A 23,009-nucleotide genomic window follows, 5' to 3' on the forward strand; every position below is an offset into this window, starting at 1 on the left:
CTATGTTTTTATCTCCATTTTAAGTTTGGATTGTATTAAGTTTAAAATTTTAATTGTGGTTTGTATATTTATGAGGAAAACTTTTATTCCTCCTTTCGTCAACTGTTCTATTGTATTAATGATGTAAGAACTCTATTATAGTTTAATATTATAATTATTGGGATGTTACACACTGGTTCAACAAAAACACAAAGCTGAAACATAAGTCCTATTTCAAGTGCTTATAACTCCTTGAGATAATCAAATATGGTAATTGGTTGTGGTATTGATAAAACATGCATCATTCATGTTTTGCATAATCATTTGGATGTGTGTGATTTATGTTAGTTGCTTGACATGAGAAGAATGTATAAAAATTTGAAAATTATCCATTTCTACGTGTTTTAATCGATTATGTCAGTAATCTAATCGATTAGACTATTCTCACTGTTCTCTCTGTTTGGTATAATTGTGTTTTGTAATGAACTTAATATGTTATGTTAAAAGGTTAATCGATTAAATATGCTTCAGTATGGACTTTTCAATTTTCAAATGGGCTTCCCTCTCTACACTTAATAAATTAGGGTAAAACACAAATAAATTAAATTGTTCTCGCGTTGTTCTATCTTTGTATCCAGAATCAACCCTAATTTTCTAAAAATTATCTGAAATCCTCAATTCCCATGGCATCCTCTTCCAAATGCTACAAGAGAGTTGTTCAAAAGGTTAGGTCTGTAAGCCCCACATGGTGGATTAGTGGCGAAGATGCACAAACGAACTTCGAATGCTTCTGGCACATTCGGAAGATCATTTCGCACAAGTATATGGGTATAAACTTCTTCAGGCAAGAAGGGTTCGTCTTTTAGGATCGACTGAAATATCAGGGACTTGAGAGGTTCATAGAAATGTCAGGAGATTGGTATCCTGATCTTAGAGCTGTCAAAATGGGTCACAACCCACGAGCAGACTCGGCCCACCACGGGTTTGAGCCGGATTGGGTTAGAAAAAATTGTATTTTTTTATGCGGGTTAGATTTCAACCCGGCTCGTTTAAACCCGACTCATGCGGGTTGAACCTGTGGTGGGCCGGGTTGGCCCACCAACCCACCTACCTAATTTTATTTTATTAACATTTAATTTTAATTTTATAAAAAAATATTTATTATTTTGTTTTTGCTTGAAAAAATTATTTAAGTTTCTTATTTTCAGAATTAATTAAACAGCCATGTTGGGAGTGAAATTTGTTTAGATTTGTATTATAGAAAGTTCGTAATTTTTTTTTATTTAAAAAAAATGTAACTAAGTGAGCCACTGAGCCAACCCGTTTACCCACCAGCCCGTGGTGTATCGAGGCAGGTTCGAATTTTTCTGGTCCGCTAATAAATGAGCCGAATTGGGTTGGCTCATTAAGTGACCAACCCGTGGTGGGCCGGGTCAGGTCGGGCCGGGTGACCCGTTTTGACAGCTCTACTTGATCTAATAAAAAATTTCTATGCGAATCTAAGGGTTGAAAATGGAATGATTTGTGTTAGCAAAATGATGAAGATGAAGTTTTGATGATGTCCAAATCAAGTCAAGAGAAATCAAGATTCAAAATGCTATGAAGACTTGTATTGCTATGGAAAGCTTTTGTAATAATTATAGTTTAGTATCTAGGACTTAGATTATGAGTGGATTTATGTTTGCATTCAAAAGAGATGTAAAAATAAGCCAAACAGCAAAAACTGTGCAGTGCTAATCGATTAACAGAGGGTGTTAATCGATTGTTCCAGTGCGCAATGAAGAAGCCCAGCATTGCAGTGTTAATCGATTAACACAGGGTGTTAATCGATTAACGTTAATCGATTAACACAGGGTGTTAATCGATTAACGTTAATCGATTAACAAGGGCTGTTAATCGATTAACACAGGGACCGTTTGAAAAACTAGCCGTTTTTAGAGCCGTTGGACTATCCGTTGGAGTGCTAATCGATTAACCACTGTAGCTAATCGATTAACACAGTAAGAAAGGCTGAAAACGAAAAATGGAAGAGTCTTTGGATGAGTCTATAAATAGACTCTCATTTCCTCTCATGAAGAACAATCCAGAGACACAGAAACTCTTCCCTTGTGCTCAAAATACTCAGAAATTCTTGAGACTTGTGTGTTCTTGTTCGGCTTGTGAAACTCTTGTCTGTGGGAAGTACTAAGAGTAACCCATGAAGGTACAGATGATGTTAAGAGAGCTAGAAAGAATACCTTAATCCAAGAATACGAGATGTTCAGGATGAAGCAAGGGGAAACAATAGTAGATGTTCAAAAACGCTTCACCAACATTGTCAATCATCTCATTGGACTAGGTAAATCTTTCGATACTGATGAGCTTAATATAAAAATTCTGAAATCTTTAGACAGGTCTTGGCAACCAAAAGTGACTGCAATTTCTGAGTCACAAAATCTCAACACCATGATTATGGCGGCACTTTTTGGAAAGTTGAGGGAACATGAACTTGACCTCGGAAGACTAGATGAAGAAGAAGCAAAAGCAAAAACTAAGAAAAAGAGTCTAGCCTTGAAATCTGAGGTTGAAAGAAGCAAAGGTAAATCGGAAGATGAAGACTCAGACGAAGAAGAAGAATTGAGACTCATGATAAAAAGGCTCAACAGGTTCATGAAGTCTAAAGGTAAAGGAAAATTTAGATACGAAAAGAAAGATAATCCAGTATCTTCCTCAAATTACCGATGCTATGGTTGCGGAGAAAAGGGGCATCTAAAAGCAGACTGCCCAAATCAAAAGAAGGGTGAAGAAAAGAAATCCTTCAAGAAAAAGAAAGCCTACATCGCATGGGAAGACGACAATGAGACCATTTCAGATTCAAGCTACTCAGATGAAGAAGCAAACATCTGTTTAGTAGTGAACGACGACGCTGGAAGCCAAGTAAGTACATCTAGCGATTCTGATAATTCTAGTCAAATTAGTGAAAATGAGTTGCATGAAATTTATGCTGCTTTAATAGTAGAATCTGAAAAATTAGATAAAACCCATCAGAAATTGAAAAAGGATTTCAAAGAGTTAAAATTGAATTTTGAAAATACTCTTGAAGAAAATCAAAATTTAAAAACAAATTTTGAAACTATTATTGATGAAAATAAAACTTTGAAAAATAGAGTTTTATTTCTTGAAAAGGGTAAATTTACTAGTAGTGATGAATGTGCTTCTTGTGAAAATTTTAAGAAACTACTAGAACAAACAACCTCAGGAGAATGTAGTAAAACTAATAAGGTTGTTAAAAATAAGTATGTTCCTAGAATTACAAATAAACATAATCATAGAACCCGTAGAACTTGGGTAGAAAAAGGAACAACTTATAGGAACACAAATGTTATATCATGCTTTTATTGTATGAAAAAGGGTCATACATCAAACAAATGTAAAATTAAGCATTATGGTGTTCCAAGTGGTAGATATGTTTGGGTTGTAAAATGATTTCAAATTTTCAAACTAACCCAAAGGACCCATACAAAATAGTTGGGTACTTATTGTTTAAAATTTAGAATTTCTTTAAAAACAATATTGTTTTGTTCTAAAAGAAGAATTATTTAATTTTTATTCCAAGGAAGATGGAACAATTGAAATAGAAAAATGTGTGAATGTTGTCTTTGATGAAATTGTAGACCTTGAGGCAAAACCTCTTGAGTCATTTAAATTATTTGCAGGCAATGATGAAGATTTGTAGAAGACAACAAATGAAGTGAAGAATGATGTCAATCCTCAAGATGAAGATCCAAACAAAATGTGAAAACAACCTAGAGGATTCTCATTACAAAATTGGAGGGATATCTAAAGGGGTACTTTATAGTTCTATGTTTTTATTAGTGTATGCCCTTTATATTTCCTTGTATGCTTGCCTCTTTAAATTCAATAAAATATATATTGTTTTTCCTTAATATGCATACATGCTTGTATTAAGGGGGAGTATATTTTCTAATAAATTTAGGGGGAGCAATTATACATCTCTTTTTAATAATGATCAAAAAGGGGGAGAAATATTTAAAGTCTTAAACTTATTTCTAAGTTTACTAACAATTGTTTCTTCCTTAAGTTGTATTTTAAATACAGATTATTATCAAAAGCTTTAAATCAAGAAGGTTTTGATCATCATCAAAAAGGGGGAGATTGTTAGCAAAATGATGAAGATGAAGTTTTGATGATGTCCAAATCAAGTCAAGAGAAATCAAGATTCAAAATGCTATGAAGACTTGTATTGCTATGGAAAGCTTTTGTAATAATTATAGTTTAGTATCTAGGACTTAGATTATGAGTGGATTTATGTTTGCATTCAAAAGAGATGTAAAAATAAGCCAAACAGCAAAAACTGTGCAGTGCTAATCGATTAACAGAGGGTGTTAATCGATTGTTCCAGTGCGCAATGAAGAAGCCCAGCATTGCAGTGTTAATCGATTAACACAGGGTGCTAATCGATTAACGTTAATCGATTAACAAGGGCTGTTAATCGATTAACACAGGGACCGTTTGAAAAACTAGCCGTTTTTAGAGCCGTTGGACTATCCGTTGGAGTGCTAATCGATTAACCACTGTAGCTAATCGATTAACACAGTAAGAAAGGCTGAAAACGAAAAATGGAAGAGTCTTTGGATGAGTCTATAAATAGACTCTCATTTCCTCTCATGAAGAACAATCCAGAGACACAGAAACTCTTCCCTTGTGCTCAAAATACTCAGAAATTCTTGAGACTTGTGTGTTCTTGTTCGGCTTGTGAAACTCTTGTCTGTGGAGCTGGTGAAGTGCTGCTACGGTGACAGAGGAAATAGCTGGTTCATCCTTGGTGTGTCTAAGGAGGTGTTCGGAAGAGAATCATCCTTCGTGAAGTATTCGAAGGAGGTGTTCATCCTTCGTGAAGTATTCGGAGGAGGTGTTCATCCTTTGTGAAGAATCAAAGCCATGTTGGGAGTGAAATTTGTTTAGATTTGTATTATAGAAAGTTCGTAATTTTTTTTTATTTAAAAAAAATGTAACTAAGTGAGCCACTGAGCCAACCCGTTTACCCACCAGCCCGTGGTGTATCGAGGCAGGTTCGAATTTTTCTGGTCCGCTAATAAATGAGCCGGATTGGGTTGGCTCATTAAGTGACCAACCCGTGGTGGGCCGAGTCAGGTCGGGCCGGGTGACCCGTTTTGACAGCTCTACTTGATCTAATAAAAAATTTCTATGCGAATCTAAGGGTTGAAAATGGAATGATTTGCTCCAGAGTAAGGGGTGTGAATATCAAGCTTAATGAAGGAATCTGGACAAACATTGTTGGCTTCAGGCCTGATGGACATAGTCCTACTTGGGAGTGCCTGATGTGAACAAGCTTGCAATATATAAAGCTTACCTGAGAAATCCAGATGAACCCAATCATACACTGTTTAAATCAGGGGAACTAAAAAAGGATGACAAATTGCGCACCTTTTTCATTGCTTGGATTTTATTGCTTAGGGGGGGCAATCATGCTCAACTTACTACTGAGGATGTATTTGATTCATGCTGTCAAGGGAAGGTTGCAAACTGATTGGACAACTACTGTCTATGATCACATGGATAAGATCACCAAGCAAAATATGGCTAGCCATCCATATGTAGTGTTTTTGATTCATGCGCCATTATTGAGTAGACCTTACTGGTGAAGTAACAATGAGCTACAACAAGACCAATATGATATTAAATCATGCTCTTCATCACATGGTTTTAAGGAAAAGTGAAATAGGTTGGACCTTCAAGGATCAACTATTGCCCATGGAAGGAGAAGAAGTAGAGCCTCTAAATATGGACAAGTCAAATGCTTCTTATGCTAAACTGTCATTTCAACCGAAGACAAATTTTGAGAGATTCATGGTCAAGCAGATGAAACTTCAATATGCTAGATTGGATAAAGTCGAGAGGTCTATTGTCAAAATTCATAGGAAACTGGATGATGAATTTGACAATACAAAGGTCTTTGAGAGCGACATAGAGGATGAGGTTGACATGGAAAATGAAGGATATATAAATATATCTTATTAGAATAGGATCTTAACTTAGTCTAATTTAGTTTTAAAAATTTTGTAATTCAAGCCATTAGGCTTTTTGTTTATACAACTCTGATTCTATTGTTTTTTAGCTGTTAGAATTTGTCTTCTTGGAACTACTTTGATTGTTGAACAATGCCTTGAATCTTAATTTATTGGTTGATTAAATTCATAGATGTTTATTGCTCAAGAAATGTGATAACTGAGTTTAATAATGGTTATCATGAATGTTTGGATGAATACATTGAATGAGTGTATTGACTATGTTTTGAGTGTTAAATCTGGAATTTCACTTTGTGATGCACTTTAATGTTTATTGTTTATATCATTCATTAATCATAGTTTTTGAAATACAATTGTTGTTCATATTATGATTATGTGTACTAACAGTGTACAATGTTGAGAAAAATATTTTTGCAGGTTATAAAGTGATGAAAAACAGGTTATATGATCATATACCATGCTTTTGACCATATCTGCGAATTTTAACATATTAAATGGATGTCATAATCTATTAATTGATCATTACTGTAGTTTATAATTTGTTACATTAATAATGTAATCGATTAAGTGCCTAAATATGGATTTATATGCTTATAACTGCATGTTTGGACTACTGGACAAGTTTCAAATGTTATAATATACATGTTTAACATGAAATACATATCATATGTTGCATATAGCACAAATTCACTTGAAAATTCATTATATAGTGTGAAATATGCATTATTTTGAGAACACACACGACTTTTTATCTCTCCTGCATATTTACTAATATATGTATCATATGTTATGCTACATAATAGCTGATATCATATTGTCACTTGTACAATAATACTTCTTACTTCATCTACATTATGGACATCATATTAGTATTGAAAAATGCACTATAAATCAAATACTTGACTTGATTATTTGTTATTTTTTAGTTTATTTATAAGATTTATAAAGCTTTAATCAATTTATTCTCACACCTCCGTTTGCTTAACTTATGTATAATATATTAATACATATCAAAATAGTTAAAAAAACATTTATACAACTAAAAACATATTTTTTATCTCATATTTAATAAAATAATTATAATAAAACTTAATCAAAACAATTTTTTAAATCACAAAAATCATTTAAAAATTTAAAATTTCTAAATGAGAGCATATTTATTAGCTTATAAATCTCTTTACTAACAATATAAATAATGATAGAATAATAGAGAAAGATAACAATAACAAATAATATATTTATTTGATCATCGTACTGTAGACTACATATTTGGCGAACGGACCCTTTTAAGAAAAAAAAAACGTGACAAATATTCAAATAAAAAAATAAAAGCGTGACACACATATTTTCCCAAACTCGTATTCGAAGGAAACTAAAAGAATCTTCTACTAAGTTTGTAAATCATGAAAGACTTAATAAGAACTTCACTTCTGAATTATAACTCAGTTTGACCAAATTTTCAGAAAAATCGTGCAAAACGTTAGAAGTCTTAAAAGGTAACCAACATTAGTTACTAAGCCTTTGTTAATTTCAACATAAGTGAGCTTTATTTACCTGGCTTGACCGGCGATTCAATCTGTGCGCATTAATAATAGTAATAACAATAAAGTAAACAATCAAAAATAGGAAAGCCCCTTTAAAAAGAAAATAAAAAAAGAAGAAGCAATTAGTCAAATATAGGATGCTTAAAGATAGAAACGCGGTTCAAATTCAACAAGTCAACCATCACAAACCAAATAATATTAAAAATACGAAGAAGCAAAGAACCGCCGCTGCCGAAGAAAGTGCGTGAGAAAATCACGAACTATAAATATCTCAGGCCACTCTGTTCTTCCTCGACAAACAGCGACCTCTCTCTCTATATAAACTATTTTTAAGTCTCTCGTCTTTTTGTAACACAGCCTTCCCTTTTTCTCTTATTCCCGCCAGAAATTTAGAGAGAAAAGAGAAAGGAAAAGGGGGTGTGTGGTTCTTGAGTTTAATTGGGAGCAGTTAGGGGTATGGGGAAGCTTGTGGGCATCCTTGACCAAGGGGTTAGGGTTGTCGCAAGGTTTCACTCTAACTGTCCCCAAACAGGCCGCAAGTACTACCACCCTCCGGCCCTTCCCGACAACCACTCCCATGGTGGTGTCAGCGGCAGCGGCAGAGTCAAAGAGGCGCCAACTGCTACAAATTTTCACATATTTCTATGTTCTGTCTGACAGAACCACACTTCTTATGTTTTTCTTTATTCCTTTCTAGAGGCAACACATTCATGTAATCACGAGTTCAAGTTAATGGTTGGTTGCAATAAAAAAAACAATTAATGGCAAGATTAGCTAAAAATCAATCTCTTTATTATCATGTCTCTTTCTAAACTCTAATTTATGGTTTGCAAATGTAAAGATTCTTCAAGTTGCATCAATTATTCCATAACATAAATTAAATTATCTAAATTATAAGTTGTGCTTATCAATAATTTTTTGCCTAGTGATAAGGACATTCAGCAATGGGTAGCAGAGTCCAAATAAATGGGATTTTCATCATGAACAATTTGATTATCGTCGGTAACATCAATTAACCCCGTGATATAAACCAGTTTAACTAAGTCAAAATAAATAAGAGTTGCACCTAAATTAGCAACTATATCTTTTGGTCTAATGGTACGTTTTCAATGCAACAACTTCTCCTATCACTTAATATCCCTTATTATATGAAATTGAGATCCATCTCTTTGTGATTCTACTACTACACTTGGTTTCATCATTGCATTCTCATCACAATCTATCTCAACAACATCACAATCACCCAACGACTTAAAGAGATCAGCCTCTATTATTAGATCATCTTGTAATTGAGTCTTTTGACTCAATTTGCTGTGTTCTGCATTAACATCTGTATCACAGTGGTCATCATCAGACGATGTGCACTTAGCTAACTCAACACATCCTTCAAATTCTTTTTCTTTTTCTTTCTCAATTAGCACATTCTCTCTCTCTCTCTCTTTTATTAATCTTAAATTATAATCAACTCTTCACCCTTCTGTTGGTTATCTTCAATCTATTGTTGCCTTATTTTCTACAGGTCTTAATCTAGCCTTTGCAGGTTTTGCCCTCTCTGTTCAATCATTTATATATTACTTATTGTTAACAGGTGCAACACTTGATGTCTTAGGTTGTTGGTGTTGAAATTTTTGCAAAGGTGACAACAAAGGTTGTTTAGTACATGGTTGTGAAACTGCTCACAGTATGGCTATTGAGCATATGAATTTAGTGGTTGAACTAGCTGGTTAGAATATTGTGGCAGCTAGAACTAAAAACTCTGTTCTTGTCATATAGCAGGTTGTTTCTCGAATTTTCTATCCTGCTCAACCATTTGGTCTATCATCTTCTAAAGATGGTTCAACGCTAATAGATGCAACAACTGGTGGGCATATTGTTGCTACTGACATTGTTCAGATTTGCAGCATAGGAAGTTCATAATTCCAAAAAGATGATCCACAATATGAATCAAAATCTTGCTCATATGAAGGTTGTTGAAATATGAGCCATAATTCACAATATGCTCAAGTTTTAATTTGTATTAAGATAAACACTTCCACACCATTGGGTTTATGGTTCCTAAAAATAATATTATTTCTTTGTGTATTGTTGTTACCCACAGAGTCCTCAATACACTGTTGCATCTCATTATCATCTTCTTTGATCTAATATGCTATCCATTCAGAAAAAGCATATATTATGTCTAGATTCAATTTGCGGATTCAAGGGTGATTAGAACCAGACTTGCCTGGGCTCTCAACATGTAACCATAGCATGAGTATATTTTCTTCTTCTCCACTGGATAGTATAAATTGGATCAGTCCAAGCACCTGTTTTGTAGAGGCTAGAGAACTCAGTAACCAATGCTCTTGCCACATGAGAAAGCATCAACAGAAGTTCATGCTGAATTGAAATACAAGGTCAGGTTGTAAAGATCAACATAATCTTAAAAATTTAAGAAAATAAATATGGTATACAAAATTGTTGTAATTGTTAAAATATGTTATTCAAATAATTTGTTGATTATGATAGTACTATGGCCGTCTGCAGAAATGTTAAAGCTATCCTTGATCGAGCTGAAAAAGAACTGCTGCTCTCCGTATCTCCATCCAACATCATAAGAGTAGTACAATTTTCTCCTCGAGGAAAAAAAAACGAAGAAAAGAGACGAAACAGAATTTGCACAGAAGACTATGCAATGGAAGAAAACGTTAACAGGGTAAAATTTGCAGTCTGCTTCTGAAAGATATCACTACCACCCCGTTGTAGCCTCTCCTTTGGTAGGAGCAAGGTTTTAAATTATTGCAGTTGCAGTTTCGTTGCATTTATTGAGAGAAATTACATAATAATGTGGCTATAATTTCAGTCACATACACTCCAAAAACATTGATGTTGCAGCTGAAATCACAGTTGCATACCGTTTTCAAAACCTTGGGTAGGAGCATATACGAAAAAGAAAACATTACTTTGATTGATATATGCGATCGGAGTGTTAAAGGATGGTTCACACATCATAACGGGATCATAACTTGTCCCTAGCAAATGAAACAGAGGCATACATTATGAGTAATTCTCAAATACTTACTTTTGGTCCCAAATTGCCCAGGCTTCCCGTAGAAGAGTGAAAAATCAGAATTGAAGGTATGGTTATGCCTCCCGATAATGACCCTTGTATGCTACTAATAACTCCTCTGCATTTTCCCTGAACTGTGATATATACTTGTCCAAAAACATCTCCTCAGACAAGCACAACACATGAATATAACTGGGGACTTTCTTGCAGAGATTTTTTGATTTCAACAGCTGGAAGACTTTATATCGAGGAAGCACGCGATCCTCCATGCTGTACATTAAAATCTGAGGCCGGTGAATAAGGACTGACTTGGGCAGCACAACTGTATGCAAGAAGAACTTCATTCCAACTTTCAACTTCATCTCTGATGTTCTGAACAAAGTCGGGGTTCTCTTGAACATTTGTAGGCCCTCATCGTTGGAAAACCCAAAACTATTAATTAGTTTCAGCTTTCTCTCAAATGTTTTATTGCTCAAACAACTTAATGTATGAATTGCATGGACAAGCATTCTTGAATTTTCACGGAAGCCCAAGTCTACAGCTCGAGAAACAAGGTTTTCAATAGTGGACTGCTGTGCAATGAAAATCCTTGGGTGAAGTTTGAGTAGCAATGCAAAATGAGTCCCAAGAATGCCACACCTCTCCAAGAAGAAGACATTGTCCATAAACCTTTTGTACTTTGGGAGTATCCAGCCACATCTGTGCAACACAAGAATAAAATCTTTCTGGTCGCACACAATTTTCCTAATAGCTTCAACTGAGGGGACCAATGTTTTCTTCAAGCTATGAGTCAAAATGGAGGGATTCTTTGAAATGAAGCTACATAACTCGCGACCCTGGAATCCAGACATCTGAAAGAACTGAATTTTGGATCTTAAGATTTTGTCAACGTCTGTAAATAGTATCTGGGGTCTTTGACGAATCACGGAGAGAATCTGGCTTTGCGAAAAGCCAATTTGTTTGAAGAAAGTGAGGACTGATAAGGGGTTTTGAGGGAATTTGGCCTGTGAAACACGTTTGGAGATATAAAGGGATTGGGTTTTGGAGAACTGGAAGTTGGAATTTAGGTAATCAATTATTGAACTGGTTTCGTTGAAGTGTAGGCAACGGCATTTGGTTGAGAAAGAGAGGAAGGATGTCAGAGACTGAGAAGAGAATTGATTGAAAAGAGAAAATAAAAGAGCAGGGTGTGACTTTAGAGATTGCATTAGTTTAGTGAACAAGAATGAATGAATGTTTTGTTTGTCGTCAACGAACAAACAAACTATTTCTTAGGTTGTCTATTTCGAATTTCCAGAGACCAAAACGTTGTCCGTCTCCTATATTACCAAGTTTTCCAAGTTTATGCGAGGATGAGAGCCTTGTTTGATTGAGAGGAGACGAAGGAACAAGCAACAAAACCCTAAGTTCAGCTCTGCACCCAAATAACCGTCAGTCATGGACGAGTAGGGCATTTTGTTCTCTACGCTTGAAATTTCAACTTACACCCCCTGAATTTTAAAATTCTAAATTGATCCTCTTATTTAAGATTTTCAGTTCCATTTTTTGATTTTGTAATATGAAGACCTTCTGAGCTATATAATTCAAAATGTTAAACATCAATTCTTTTTTCCAAAATGTATAATCTTACATATTTGTATTGCATGAGATTTTATATTTCATAATACAAATATATATTTCAGATTTTATATTATAGAACACAAATTTGTATTTCAAATTATAGATTCTAAAATAAAAAAAATAAAAAACATTCTAGATTATATAATTTAAAATGTATTTTCTAATAAAATAATATATTATAAATTTTATCTGAAATATATCTCCAAATTTGAGATGCGTCTTAGAGTCCCGTGAGAACTCATTAACAGTGAAGATACCACTGGATCCTTCTTCCTGCACCTCTACTGTTTTCTTTCTCCAGCCCCATAAAATTTTGATATCGCAATTGTACGTTAATAAGAAATTGTGTAATTTTGGTCTTTAAACCAGTACATGATGTTAAATATTTGGACCCAGATATTGAATTTGAAATCCATTTATAACAATAAATCCTAATCACAATACCACTGCCTCAATACTTCTAAGCAATGAATAAGAAAATAACTGTTTTTGTCACTATAAAAATCCATTAATATCACTTAAAAAATAAACACATTGAATTTTTTAGACTAAGTCTACTTTAGATTTAAGTGTGGAAAATTTTAGCCTACTGCGGCTCAGTAAAATACTTCCAAACGTCCACATCTTTTATTTCATAATTTAGTTTTCAGATGGTACTGGCCAAACTAGGCTTCCAACCTTTATCCGACAACTACCTACTCAAGTCTCTCCCTTTCACAATTTCTGGCAAAATGTCACAAAAACAGCTCTTAGCGTTCTCCATATCTTCTTTTTCCTGCAACACGACAACCCCCTCAGAGTGAGACAACCCTGCAATTCAAGGAAGAAAATTGCAGGAAGAAAACCGGAAGAAGAAATAAAATCATGAGCTCTGCCACCGTTAGCTATTCGTGAAACTAAAGAACCGTCTACATCCTGAAAACATATTGTTTCAGATGTGAGAATAGAAATCATAATCAAAACACCCGTTCATCCTTTTCTTTGAGCCTCTTAACGTGGTCTTTAATTTCGGTTATATTGTTCTTCTAAGTCCTTAACACTCCTTGAACAAGACCAAAGATACTCTGATGTTCAAGTTAATATTTCGATAATTTGGTTAATATAGTAGAATTTTAAATTTATAATTGATAAACAAATTTTTAATTCCTGAAAACGGAATCAAAAACTTGTTAATACATCAGCAAGTGTACCGAATCGTATCAAGTAATAATAAATTGTAAGACCAAGTATCGTTTCCCAAGAGACTCACGACACTAAACAGTTATGTGATTACTCAACTAATTAAGACTCTAAAGAACAAATTTTGGGGGTTTTGAATGCAAATGCAATAAAAATAAACATGAATGCAATTTGATCAATTGAGGCTAAACACAAGAATGAATGAATGAAGTTGATGATATTGTTGTTGGGTTTACATTTCACCTAATTTACTCTCATGCATATATGAATTCATCTTCTTCATTAAGATTAATGTCACTTTCTAATTTACCTTAAACTCGATGTCTCGGTGAAGAAAGCCTACTCCTAATTACTAGTTCACAATGTCTTGTCTCCCTAGCAATTAATCATGCATTACATTCGCATAGAAGCTTAAAGGCAACCGATCCTCCTATTCCTATGTCTAGGTAGTATTGCTTCCGAGAGAATTTCCCCATTTCTAGATTTTCCCGTATGTGTCCATATCGACAAAATCAAAGATCATGCAATTGAATGAGTTAAACAAAGCATGCATAGAGTGTAGAGGAAAAACCCTAACAATTAATGAAGTAAAGCATATATAATCAAGAATCAATTCAATACATGAGAGTTTAAGAGGTTACATCTTTTCCAACAACAAATAAGGTTTAGTTCTCCATCGTCATGGAAGAACTAGGTGAACAATGGAATGAAAGAATGGAAGAGATACAAAAACCCGAGAAAGAGAAGAGGAGAGTCGTCACCTTCCCCAAATCTACCCCTAAGGGGTGAAAAGTGTGTTTTTGTGCTCAAGTCATCAAAAAATACAATCCCTAGGACGTGCAAGTCCTTAAATAGAACATAAAAATAACATAAAAACAGGTTCAAGCCCATAAAAATAACAAAAAAGCAGTTCCAAGCCCACTTAAATGGCGCTCAGCGACACTTTTGGCGCTCAGTGGTAAGTGCAGCATTGGCGCTCAGCAAAAATTTGGCGCTCAACGCAACTTTTTCTGCACTCTGGTTGACTTTTCTACACTCTGGTTGACTGGTTGACTTTTTTGCATTCTGGTTGACTTTTCTACACTCTGGTTGACTGGTTGACTTTTCTACATTCTGGTTGACTGGTTGACTTTTCTACATTCTGGTTGACTTTTCTACACTCTAGTTGACTTTTCTGCATTCTGGTTGACTTTTCTGCATTCCAACCATTCGGTACTTTAACTCTTCTTTCAAATCATTCCAATAGCCTACAAAATCAAGGGAATCTAGCACAAAACCATTAAATGCACCTTCAACTCTCTTATTCACAAAACTAAAGCAAAAACATGAGTTCAAGCAAGCTTCTAAGTCAAAAAGGGTGTTTTTAATATCAAAATTAGTGTCGTCAAAATGGGTTGAAACCCGTGAGCCAACCCGGCTCACCACGGGTTTGAGTCGGGTTGGGTTGGAAAAAAATGCAAATTTTTTTATGCGAGCCAATTTTGACCCGGCTCACTAAGAACCCGGCTCACACGGGTTGAACCCGTGGTGGGTCGGGTTGGCTCACCAACCCACCTATTTTTTTAATTAAATTAAATTAAATTAATTATTCAAATCCTATTTTTTTATTGAAATCAAATTAATTAAATTAATTATTCAAAATGCACAACCTTTACTTAGCAATAGAGCATTTCGCGTTGCTGTCTTTCCAAAAGTTCCCCTTCCCAAATAAAACCCTAAGATTATAGATTGGATAATATTATAGATGGAGATAAAGAAGAAGATGTTTCAAGAGAGCATAATACTGTGGATTTATCCATTCAAGACTCCAATTTAATAGATGGATAATATTATAGATTGGATAATTCGGAAATATATCATTTGTTTTATCTTGTTTTTAGACCTATCTACAAGCATGACAATTTTATCTTGTGCTATATATTTTTGTTAACGTCTATATGTAGTTTCTTGTATGTCTCACTAAATTAAATTGGCAAAATTTTACGCTTGATAGCTTAGAATATATATAACAATATATTTCTTATGTTTCATTTTCTTTTATATCAATTGGTTCAATTATTACTGTTTCAACTTGATCGATCAAAGTAACATGTTATAAGAATCTGAGAAGAAGGTGAAAAAAAAGTTAATTAAGTGAGCCAATGAGCCAACCCGTTTAATCCACCAACCCGTGGTGGGTCGGGTCGGGTTCAAATTTTTTTGGCTCGCTAATAAATGAGCCGGGTTGGGTTGACTCACTAAGTGGTCAACCCGTGGTGGGTCGGGTCGGGTCGGGCCGGGTTACCCGTTTTGACAGCTCTAATAAAAATTAAGTATAAAAATAACGATTTTTCAACTGTTATCAGCAATAAATGCAATCACCTACTTCCTTACCTAAAACTCATATTTATAGGTTTTGAGATGAGCTTATAATTAATATAGTCGTAATCATGGCCTAATACTCAGTAAGCATATTTTACCTGTAAACTTGATTATAGGTGACACTTAAGATTTTATTAAGCTTTTATGAATGATAGGTCGCCCTTGGTGTTAGGCCAAACGATTGCTTGATGCGAGCCCTAGTTCCTGACCTGCATGAGTACTTGTTCAACAGAACGGCAAAGGACTTTGGCTGAGCGCGACTGAACTGAATGGCTGAGCACTGCAAACCTAACGTTCGGTGGAAGTCGAGCTCTACTGAATCGAACGATCTATAGAAGCCTCTACCGAGCGGTAAAGCCCTATCATATGAGAGTCTTGACCGAACGTCTTGACCGAACGTCTTGACCGAACGTCTTGACCGAGCGCCTTGAACCGAATGGACGAACGTCTGGACTGAGCGGTTTAAGCCTTAGATGACCGAACGTTCTTGTGAAGACTGCACTGCGCACCAGTTCTTAAAGCCAACCTGCATAATAGTTCTTAACCGAACGATATGAGCCCTTAAGGATCGAACGGTCAGATGCAGTAACCAGAGGAATTCAGCAGCAGTGTTGGAAGCACATTCTGGGACTTCAAGAGGGTGGCCACGTCAATGGTGTAGTTTAATTTCGTTTTAGAAGGTGATTGGGTCAAACTTTAGGACTTTGGACCCAATTTTAGGTCATTTTGTAGGACAAGCCCATGAAGAGGGCATTTTGATCTTTTAGGTTATATAAAACCGTAAAAGCATATTTCACTGCAAGTCTCCGAGCTGCCACTCAGTTTTCTGTTCTTGGGGAGCATCTTCTTCTCCCTCCCACTTTGGGGAGGTTAGGTTAGGTTTTGCTTTCAATTTCATTCTCATGTATTGAATATTGTTTACTTTGAAATTTAAGAGTTGGAATCGTGCTTCATTTAGTTCCTGCTTCATTTCGTTTTACCAATCTTTGTCGTTCTGCACTTCGTTTCTTTGCACTGTTCATTTTCACGTTTTTACTATTCATCGTCATCTTCATGCTTTGTTGCGTGCTGGTTTCGTGTTTATTGTTCATTTCGTTTTTCAATCGCTGATTCGTTCTTATTTGGTGTTTCTGGACTTGCGTTTTGTGTTTAAGTTAATTTAGTTCATTCTAATTCAGCGTCGTTACGTTTCCTGCAATTTAATTTTATGCGTTTTCGGCACTGTTCCAACGTTTTGTTTCTGCAATTTTCGTTTCTGTTGCGTTTTGATTTTGCACGTTTACTGTTTTTGCTTTTACTGCATGTTGCTCGGTGTTTGATTTGCACCGTTTGGTCTCTAACATGCTTTGCTGTTAGAGACCGTGCAACTTTTCTTTCACATTAAGTTTTCTATTTGGTCACCTTTAAAACCGGTCGGTTCTTAGCTTGTTTACTTAATACCGTTCGGCCCATTTGCATTTCCATTCGCTTATTGCTTTAACATCGATCGGTCTCTAACACGCTTGTTGTTAGAACCGTTCGGCCTTGTGAATAGGACCGTTCGACCTTGTGAAGAACATCGTTCAACTTTACTGTTTTGCACAATTATTTCAATGCTTTTGGTTCTGTTTAGTTATGTTTAACTTCCAATTTAATTTAGTTTAATTTTCCTTGCAAAAACACTTTCAACCCCCCCCCCCCCCTCACTACGGTTTGACTTAAGTCTCGAACCACATTTGGCCCTTGAGAGACGACCTAGGAGTCACTTCCTAGTACTATACTGCATTCTTATTTGCACATCAAATTTGTATGGGCCGCGACTCCCGTCAAGAATGTTTCACAAGTTCAACAACAACTTTGTGATTTATGTGGTGGAGATCATATTAATGGTCAATGTGCTATGCTAGAAGATACCCAAGAGGAAGTCAAGTTTATGGGTCAAGGTAATCAATTTCGTCCAAGTAATTATAATCAAGGGTGGAAACCTCACTCAAGTATGGGTCAAGGGCAAGCTGGACAATTCAATAGACCACCACAACAACAATGGCAACAACAACCCTCCTAATCTGACAGAACTGCAAAGCTAGAAGAGCCATTCCAACAGTTCATGCCAGTGTCTATTGCCAATGATAAAAGCACAGAAGCTGCCATAAGGAATTTGGAGATACAGGTTGGTCAACTGGCTGAAAAGGAAAACCACAAGCACTTATGTTAAACTTTAAATGTGTGGCAAAACAACAGTTTTAAGTCGACTTCATTATGGGGTGAATCGATTAAAACTTGTGTCTTTACACAAACTATTTTCAAATGTGCTGTGAGAGTTTTCAAACAGAAAGTTTTTCAAAACTATGCTTAACACTGTTGCATAATCGATTGCATGCGTGTTATATTCGATTAAGTTAGATATTGTTTTGAAATACTATTAATGCTTGACATAATTGTCTAACGATCATATTTTGTAGTGTGTTGACCAAAGTCGACTGCATTATTGCGCATTCAATTAATTGTCGTGATTGCTGCTAACTGTTATAACAAAATTGTTGTATTCGAATGCATTAGTAGCTAAGTCGATTAAAATGTGTCTGAGATGAGTTATTCAATAAATTGACGCAGATTTGATTTTTGTAAGAACTTTTGTGATTCTAACATTTTCATATCTTTTGCAGAAAGCTGTAATCTTACAGAAAGAAAAGAAAAGCTCCAAGAAACAAGAGTGATCGTGGTGATCAACTACTTATGATTTCTTGAAGAGCAAGATAGGCTGATCAACTTGCACATTTGGGTGTCATTGAGAGATCAGATTCTACAATCTTTTGAAGATTGGTTTGAAGTTCCCTGTTGTGATTACAGGAAGAAGAGTGTGAGGCGTTCTTGACTTTGAGAGTGTCTCAAAGGGTTTAGACAACAGAAGAAGGGATTCTTGTTGCTGGTCTTGTTGTGTAATGCCTATATTTTGATTAGAGGGTTAGAGATGTGTTTTATATTTTTGACGTGTGGTCACTATAAAAGTCTTGTTGTAAAAACCTTGATCATTATAGTTCATTGGCTTCCTATGGTTGGAAGGACACTGGATGTAGGCTTGGCCGAACCAGTATAAAAACACAGTGTTTGAATTTTCTCATCCCTATTCTCTTTATTCAATTGATTATTCGATTAAATTTCCACTACATTGAAAATATTTTATCTTGCGATTCAAGAAAAGTATCAAGGCATCATTTTTGTGAAAAATTTTTAAAATATTTTATTTTTACATTTCGCCCCTCTTGGTGTGATAAATTAAACATTCTATTTTAACAATAATAAAATAAGTATCTCACCTTACACCTCCAATATCTCACCTTATACCTTTTAACATTATAAAAAATTTCATTTTTAATCTTAATAAATACTTTTTAATTTCTTTTTATTTATATCATTCTACATCCCTTCGTCTTTAACTATACGGATTTTGAATTCAATATTTATAAAAAATTTAAATTTCATTTTTAAATTTAAAATTTAATAATAATTTTTTTTAATTTAAAATTTAAATATTATTTAATATACGTTTATATTTTAAAAATTATTATAATATAATCTCTATTATTATAATAATTATATTTAAAAATAGAAGTAATAATAATAAAAATAAAAAACTAATAATATAAAATCTAATTTAAAATATTTAAATATATTAAATTATATTAATATTGAATTATATTAAATAATTACTAAAATTTAAATAACAAAAAGATTTAAAAAAATTTGTTTATCGGATATCCAAACCGATAACATATGTTAATGTCGTAGACAATGATTTTTTTTAATTTTAGTTTTATTTAAAATTTCATAATTGTTTAAATTTATTAAATTTTTAATATGATTTAATATATTTTTATATTTTAATAATAACTACAATATAATTTATATTATAATAATAGTTATATTAAAAAATAAATATACAATTAAAATAAAAAGTAATAATTAAATAAAAAATAAAATAAATAAGAATAACATTAATATAAAATTTAATTGAATATATTTAAATATATTAAAATATTAAATTAAATTAAATTATTATTAAACTTAAATCACACTAAATTTTAAAAAAACTTTGTTCTTATTAAAATCATTAACGGATTTAGATATATGATAAACAATTTTTTAAAAAATTTATTTTTTATTTAAAATTTAATTTAAAATTTTAATATTATTTATAGTATTTTTATATTTTAATAATTTTTAAAATACAATTTATATTTTTATAATAATTTTATTAAAAAAATTATAATTCAAAATAACTAAAATTAGAATAATAACACAAAAATAAGAATAAAAAAGATAATTTAAAATTTGATTTAATATATTTAAATATATGAAACTATATTAAAATATTAAATTAAATTAAATAATTATTAAATTTTAAATAAAGGACAAAATTTTAAAAAAATTATTTATTATCATTTAAAAAAATATATTAACGGACTTGGATATCCGATTAGTAAATCTTTTTAAAATTTTTACTTTTATTTAGAGTTTAATGATTCTTTAATTTAATTTAATATTTTAATATATTTAAATATATTATATTACATTTTATAATATTTTTTATTTTCATTATTAATATTTTTTATTATTTCTTTAATATAATTGTTATAATAATAAAATTAAATTTTAATAAATATTAAGATATAAATAATATATTAAATAATGTTAAATTTAAATTAAACTAGATTATTACTAAATTTTAAATCTAAAAATAAAATTTTAAAAATTTATGAATTGAATTTTAAAATTTATAGGAATTTCAAAATTTGTTAGAGGTACAAAATAACGTTAATAAGAAAGAAAAAGAATAAAATTAAATATTAAGGTAAACGATGGAATTTCCGAAAAAGTTGGAGATTGAGAGTTAGATGTTAAAGATGTAAGTAGTGATGGCATAGGATCGAGTCGAGCACAGATAGTGCTTACCCGCAACCCAACCCGCAAGTAAAAATCTGACTCGTAACTCGCTCACTACATGTGTGGATACCCGCTTAGACAATATCGGAGGATATTTTGAAACCTATAGATACCCGCAAAAAAATAAAATAAAAAAATATTTTATACATTTTTAAAATAAAATTTAGGTTTAAACCCTCCCTTGGTCCTCAAATTTATATGAAAATCTCAATTGGATCCTCAAGTTTTTTTCTGTCTCAATTGGGTCATATTTTTTGTAAAAGTGAGCATATTTTGCCATAACCGTTAAGTGGTGTGAGACGGCGTTAAATTTTTGTGAGCTGGATTTTTTCATTTACTGACGTGGCATTGTGCATTAAAATTGAAAGGCCACGTGGTGATGTTTTGACTAGAACCAGATCTTCTCCTCCCTCCCCCTCTGCTTCCTTCCATCGGCGCCACCCACCATCTACAACACAATCACAGACCACTGGAAAACACGGACCATGTAGCCAGTTGGCATTCCTAGATTCTTGTAGGAAAAGATATCCCTCTCTGACATATGAGGTTCGTGTGCTTGAGAAGGAACTTGAGATCCGGAATGAGGAGAGGGAGTTTTGTCCATCGTCTTGCTGGATTTGGAAAGATCTAGGGTTAGGGTTTTCTCAAATTGGGGCTTTTGTTGTTTTGTTGAATTTCTTTTAGGAAATTTCAATTCATTGAACAATTAGGATTCTCCTGTTTGATTACGTTGAATTAGAGGTCTTAATTGTCCGATTCAGCCCTGCATATAATTTGAAGGAGACTAGGTTAAGTGACAATGTGGGGTGATGATGGTCTGGAGTTCGGGATCCCATTAATGGATACTCATGCATTTGCGGAAGAAATTTACTCAAGAGCTCCTCGCCAATCGTCTGGTTTAAATCAATATCAGAAACAAGAGAGAGAAGTTGTAATGTTGGCCAGGAAGCAGAAGTCTTACACAATTTTGAAGGGTGATGACGATAGTGACGATGAATCTGTGGATAAATCTTCAGTAACTACTACTTCATCTAGAAGGTCTAACAATCATAAAAAAAGACGTTTAAGGAAGAAAATTGAAGTTCAAGATGACCAAGACGATGAGATGATTTTGAGAAAGGAAAGCGAGAGACAAGTGAAGAGAACTTCCCCTGATGATGATAATGATTCGGAGTTTGAAGAAGAGAGGTTGAAAGATCAAAGAGAGAAGGAGGAATTAGAGCAGCATATGACTGAACATAAAAGGCTTAATACCTGTTTTTGTCCCTCTTTTTAAGGGAAATGTTCACTTTCATCCTACCTTTTTCAAAAAGTTCAATGTGGTCCCACGTTGTGAAAAAAGTGTCCAAGTTAATCCTTTTTTGTCACGGCGTTAAATATTTAACGATCCTGCTGCCAGCTAGGACTGATGTGTGCAACGTGGCTTTTTACCTGCGTAACGTGGCAGTTGACGTGGCAGTGGCAGTGATTAAAAAATTCTGAGTTAGGGTTTGAAGAGCAAGTGATGAGAACAGAGAGTGTAATTTTGCCGTCGAAGCCCCTGGTTGAAGAAGCATCAATGGAGAATCCTCCCACGGCCTTTTTTTGCTGGCTCTGTTTTTCCTTTTTAAACACTGAAAACAGGTATATTGTTGTTAGGTGTAAGAATTACAAGAACTTGACAATTAAATGTAGAATAGAGTAGTGTGGAGCTTCCTTTTTCGGGTTCGGATGATCCTGATATCCAAAATACATTTCTCTATAAACTGTGTCAGGTAGGCACTGTGTCCTACCATGATTGGGATAAAGACATGAACTCATAGTCGTGTTTGTTTGAATAACTTATTGTGGGATGTATTCTTGAAAATAAAAACTGCATGAGTCATTTATATATTTTATGGAACTATTTATTTGATGAGGTTCTGATAGAGTTCTTTCCTCCCGTCCCCCTCCTTTTTTCAGCAGAAAACCTTGGAACATTTTAGGAATATTATTCTGCTATCTTCCCCCCAGGTATTACCTTTTCTTCTTGTCTTGTATCTTGTAATAAATTTGAGGAATTTTATCAATTCTCACTCTAATCAGAAATTGGGTTGTTATACATTAGCATTGGCATTATCATTCACGAGTTTAATACAAGTCTGTAAAGTTGGTCTTTGTTTGTGGATCTGTAAAGTTACATAATGAAGTAAATTTTTTACAGTATACTTGATTTTTTAGTACTAAGATTTTTTAGCGTGGAAGCTAGAGTGTGGTAATGTATTATTCTGAAGGAGATCCTCTCATGCCGTGCAAGTAGCAGTGGGGTTCTCTTTGTTCTCCCTC

General features: G+C 33.7%; 1 protein-coding gene and 1 long non-coding RNA gene across 3 annotated transcripts; one reads left to right on the forward strand and one right to left on the reverse strand.

Annotated features, from left to right (window-relative positions):
• Window positions 1-7,579: 7,579 nt before the first annotated feature.
• On the reverse strand, window positions 7,580-12,198 carry LOC108335129 (transcription termination factor MTERF5, chloroplastic). 2 transcript variants are annotated; one of them, XM_017571079.2, is made up of 2 exons: window positions 10,635-12,198; window positions 7,580-9,879 (listed from the first exon to the last, which is right to left on the reverse strand). In XM_017571079.2, exon 1 carries the CDS (start codon window positions 11,828-11,830, stop codon window positions 10,697-10,699), a length of 1,134 nt encoding a protein of 377 aa, XP_017426568.1. In that variant the 5' UTR covers window positions 11,831-12,198; the 3' UTR covers window positions 7,580-9,879; window positions 10,635-10,696. The 2 variants fall into 2 exon arrangements, with proteins under 2 accessions (XP_017426568.1, XP_017426561.1); XM_017571072.2 differs by having other exon boundaries at window positions 9,815-9,952; window positions 10,635-12,197.
• Window positions 9,082-11,259, forward strand: LOC128194943 (uncharacterized). Its single transcript, XR_008246408.1, has 6 exons — window positions 9,082-9,209; window positions 9,350-9,539; window positions 9,672-9,969; window positions 10,100-10,268; window positions 10,833-11,025; window positions 11,129-11,259. It is a non-coding gene; the product is annotated as an uncharacterized LOC128194943 (long non-coding RNA).
• Window positions 12,199-23,009: the final 10,811 nt, after the last annotated feature.

Source organism: Vigna angularis, chromosome 1, assembly GCF_016808095.1.
Source record: "Vigna angularis cultivar LongXiaoDou No.4 chromosome 1, ASM1680809v1, whole genome shotgun sequence".
Classification (NCBI taxonomy): domain Eukaryota; kingdom Viridiplantae; phylum Streptophyta; class Magnoliopsida; order Fabales; family Fabaceae; genus Vigna; species Vigna angularis.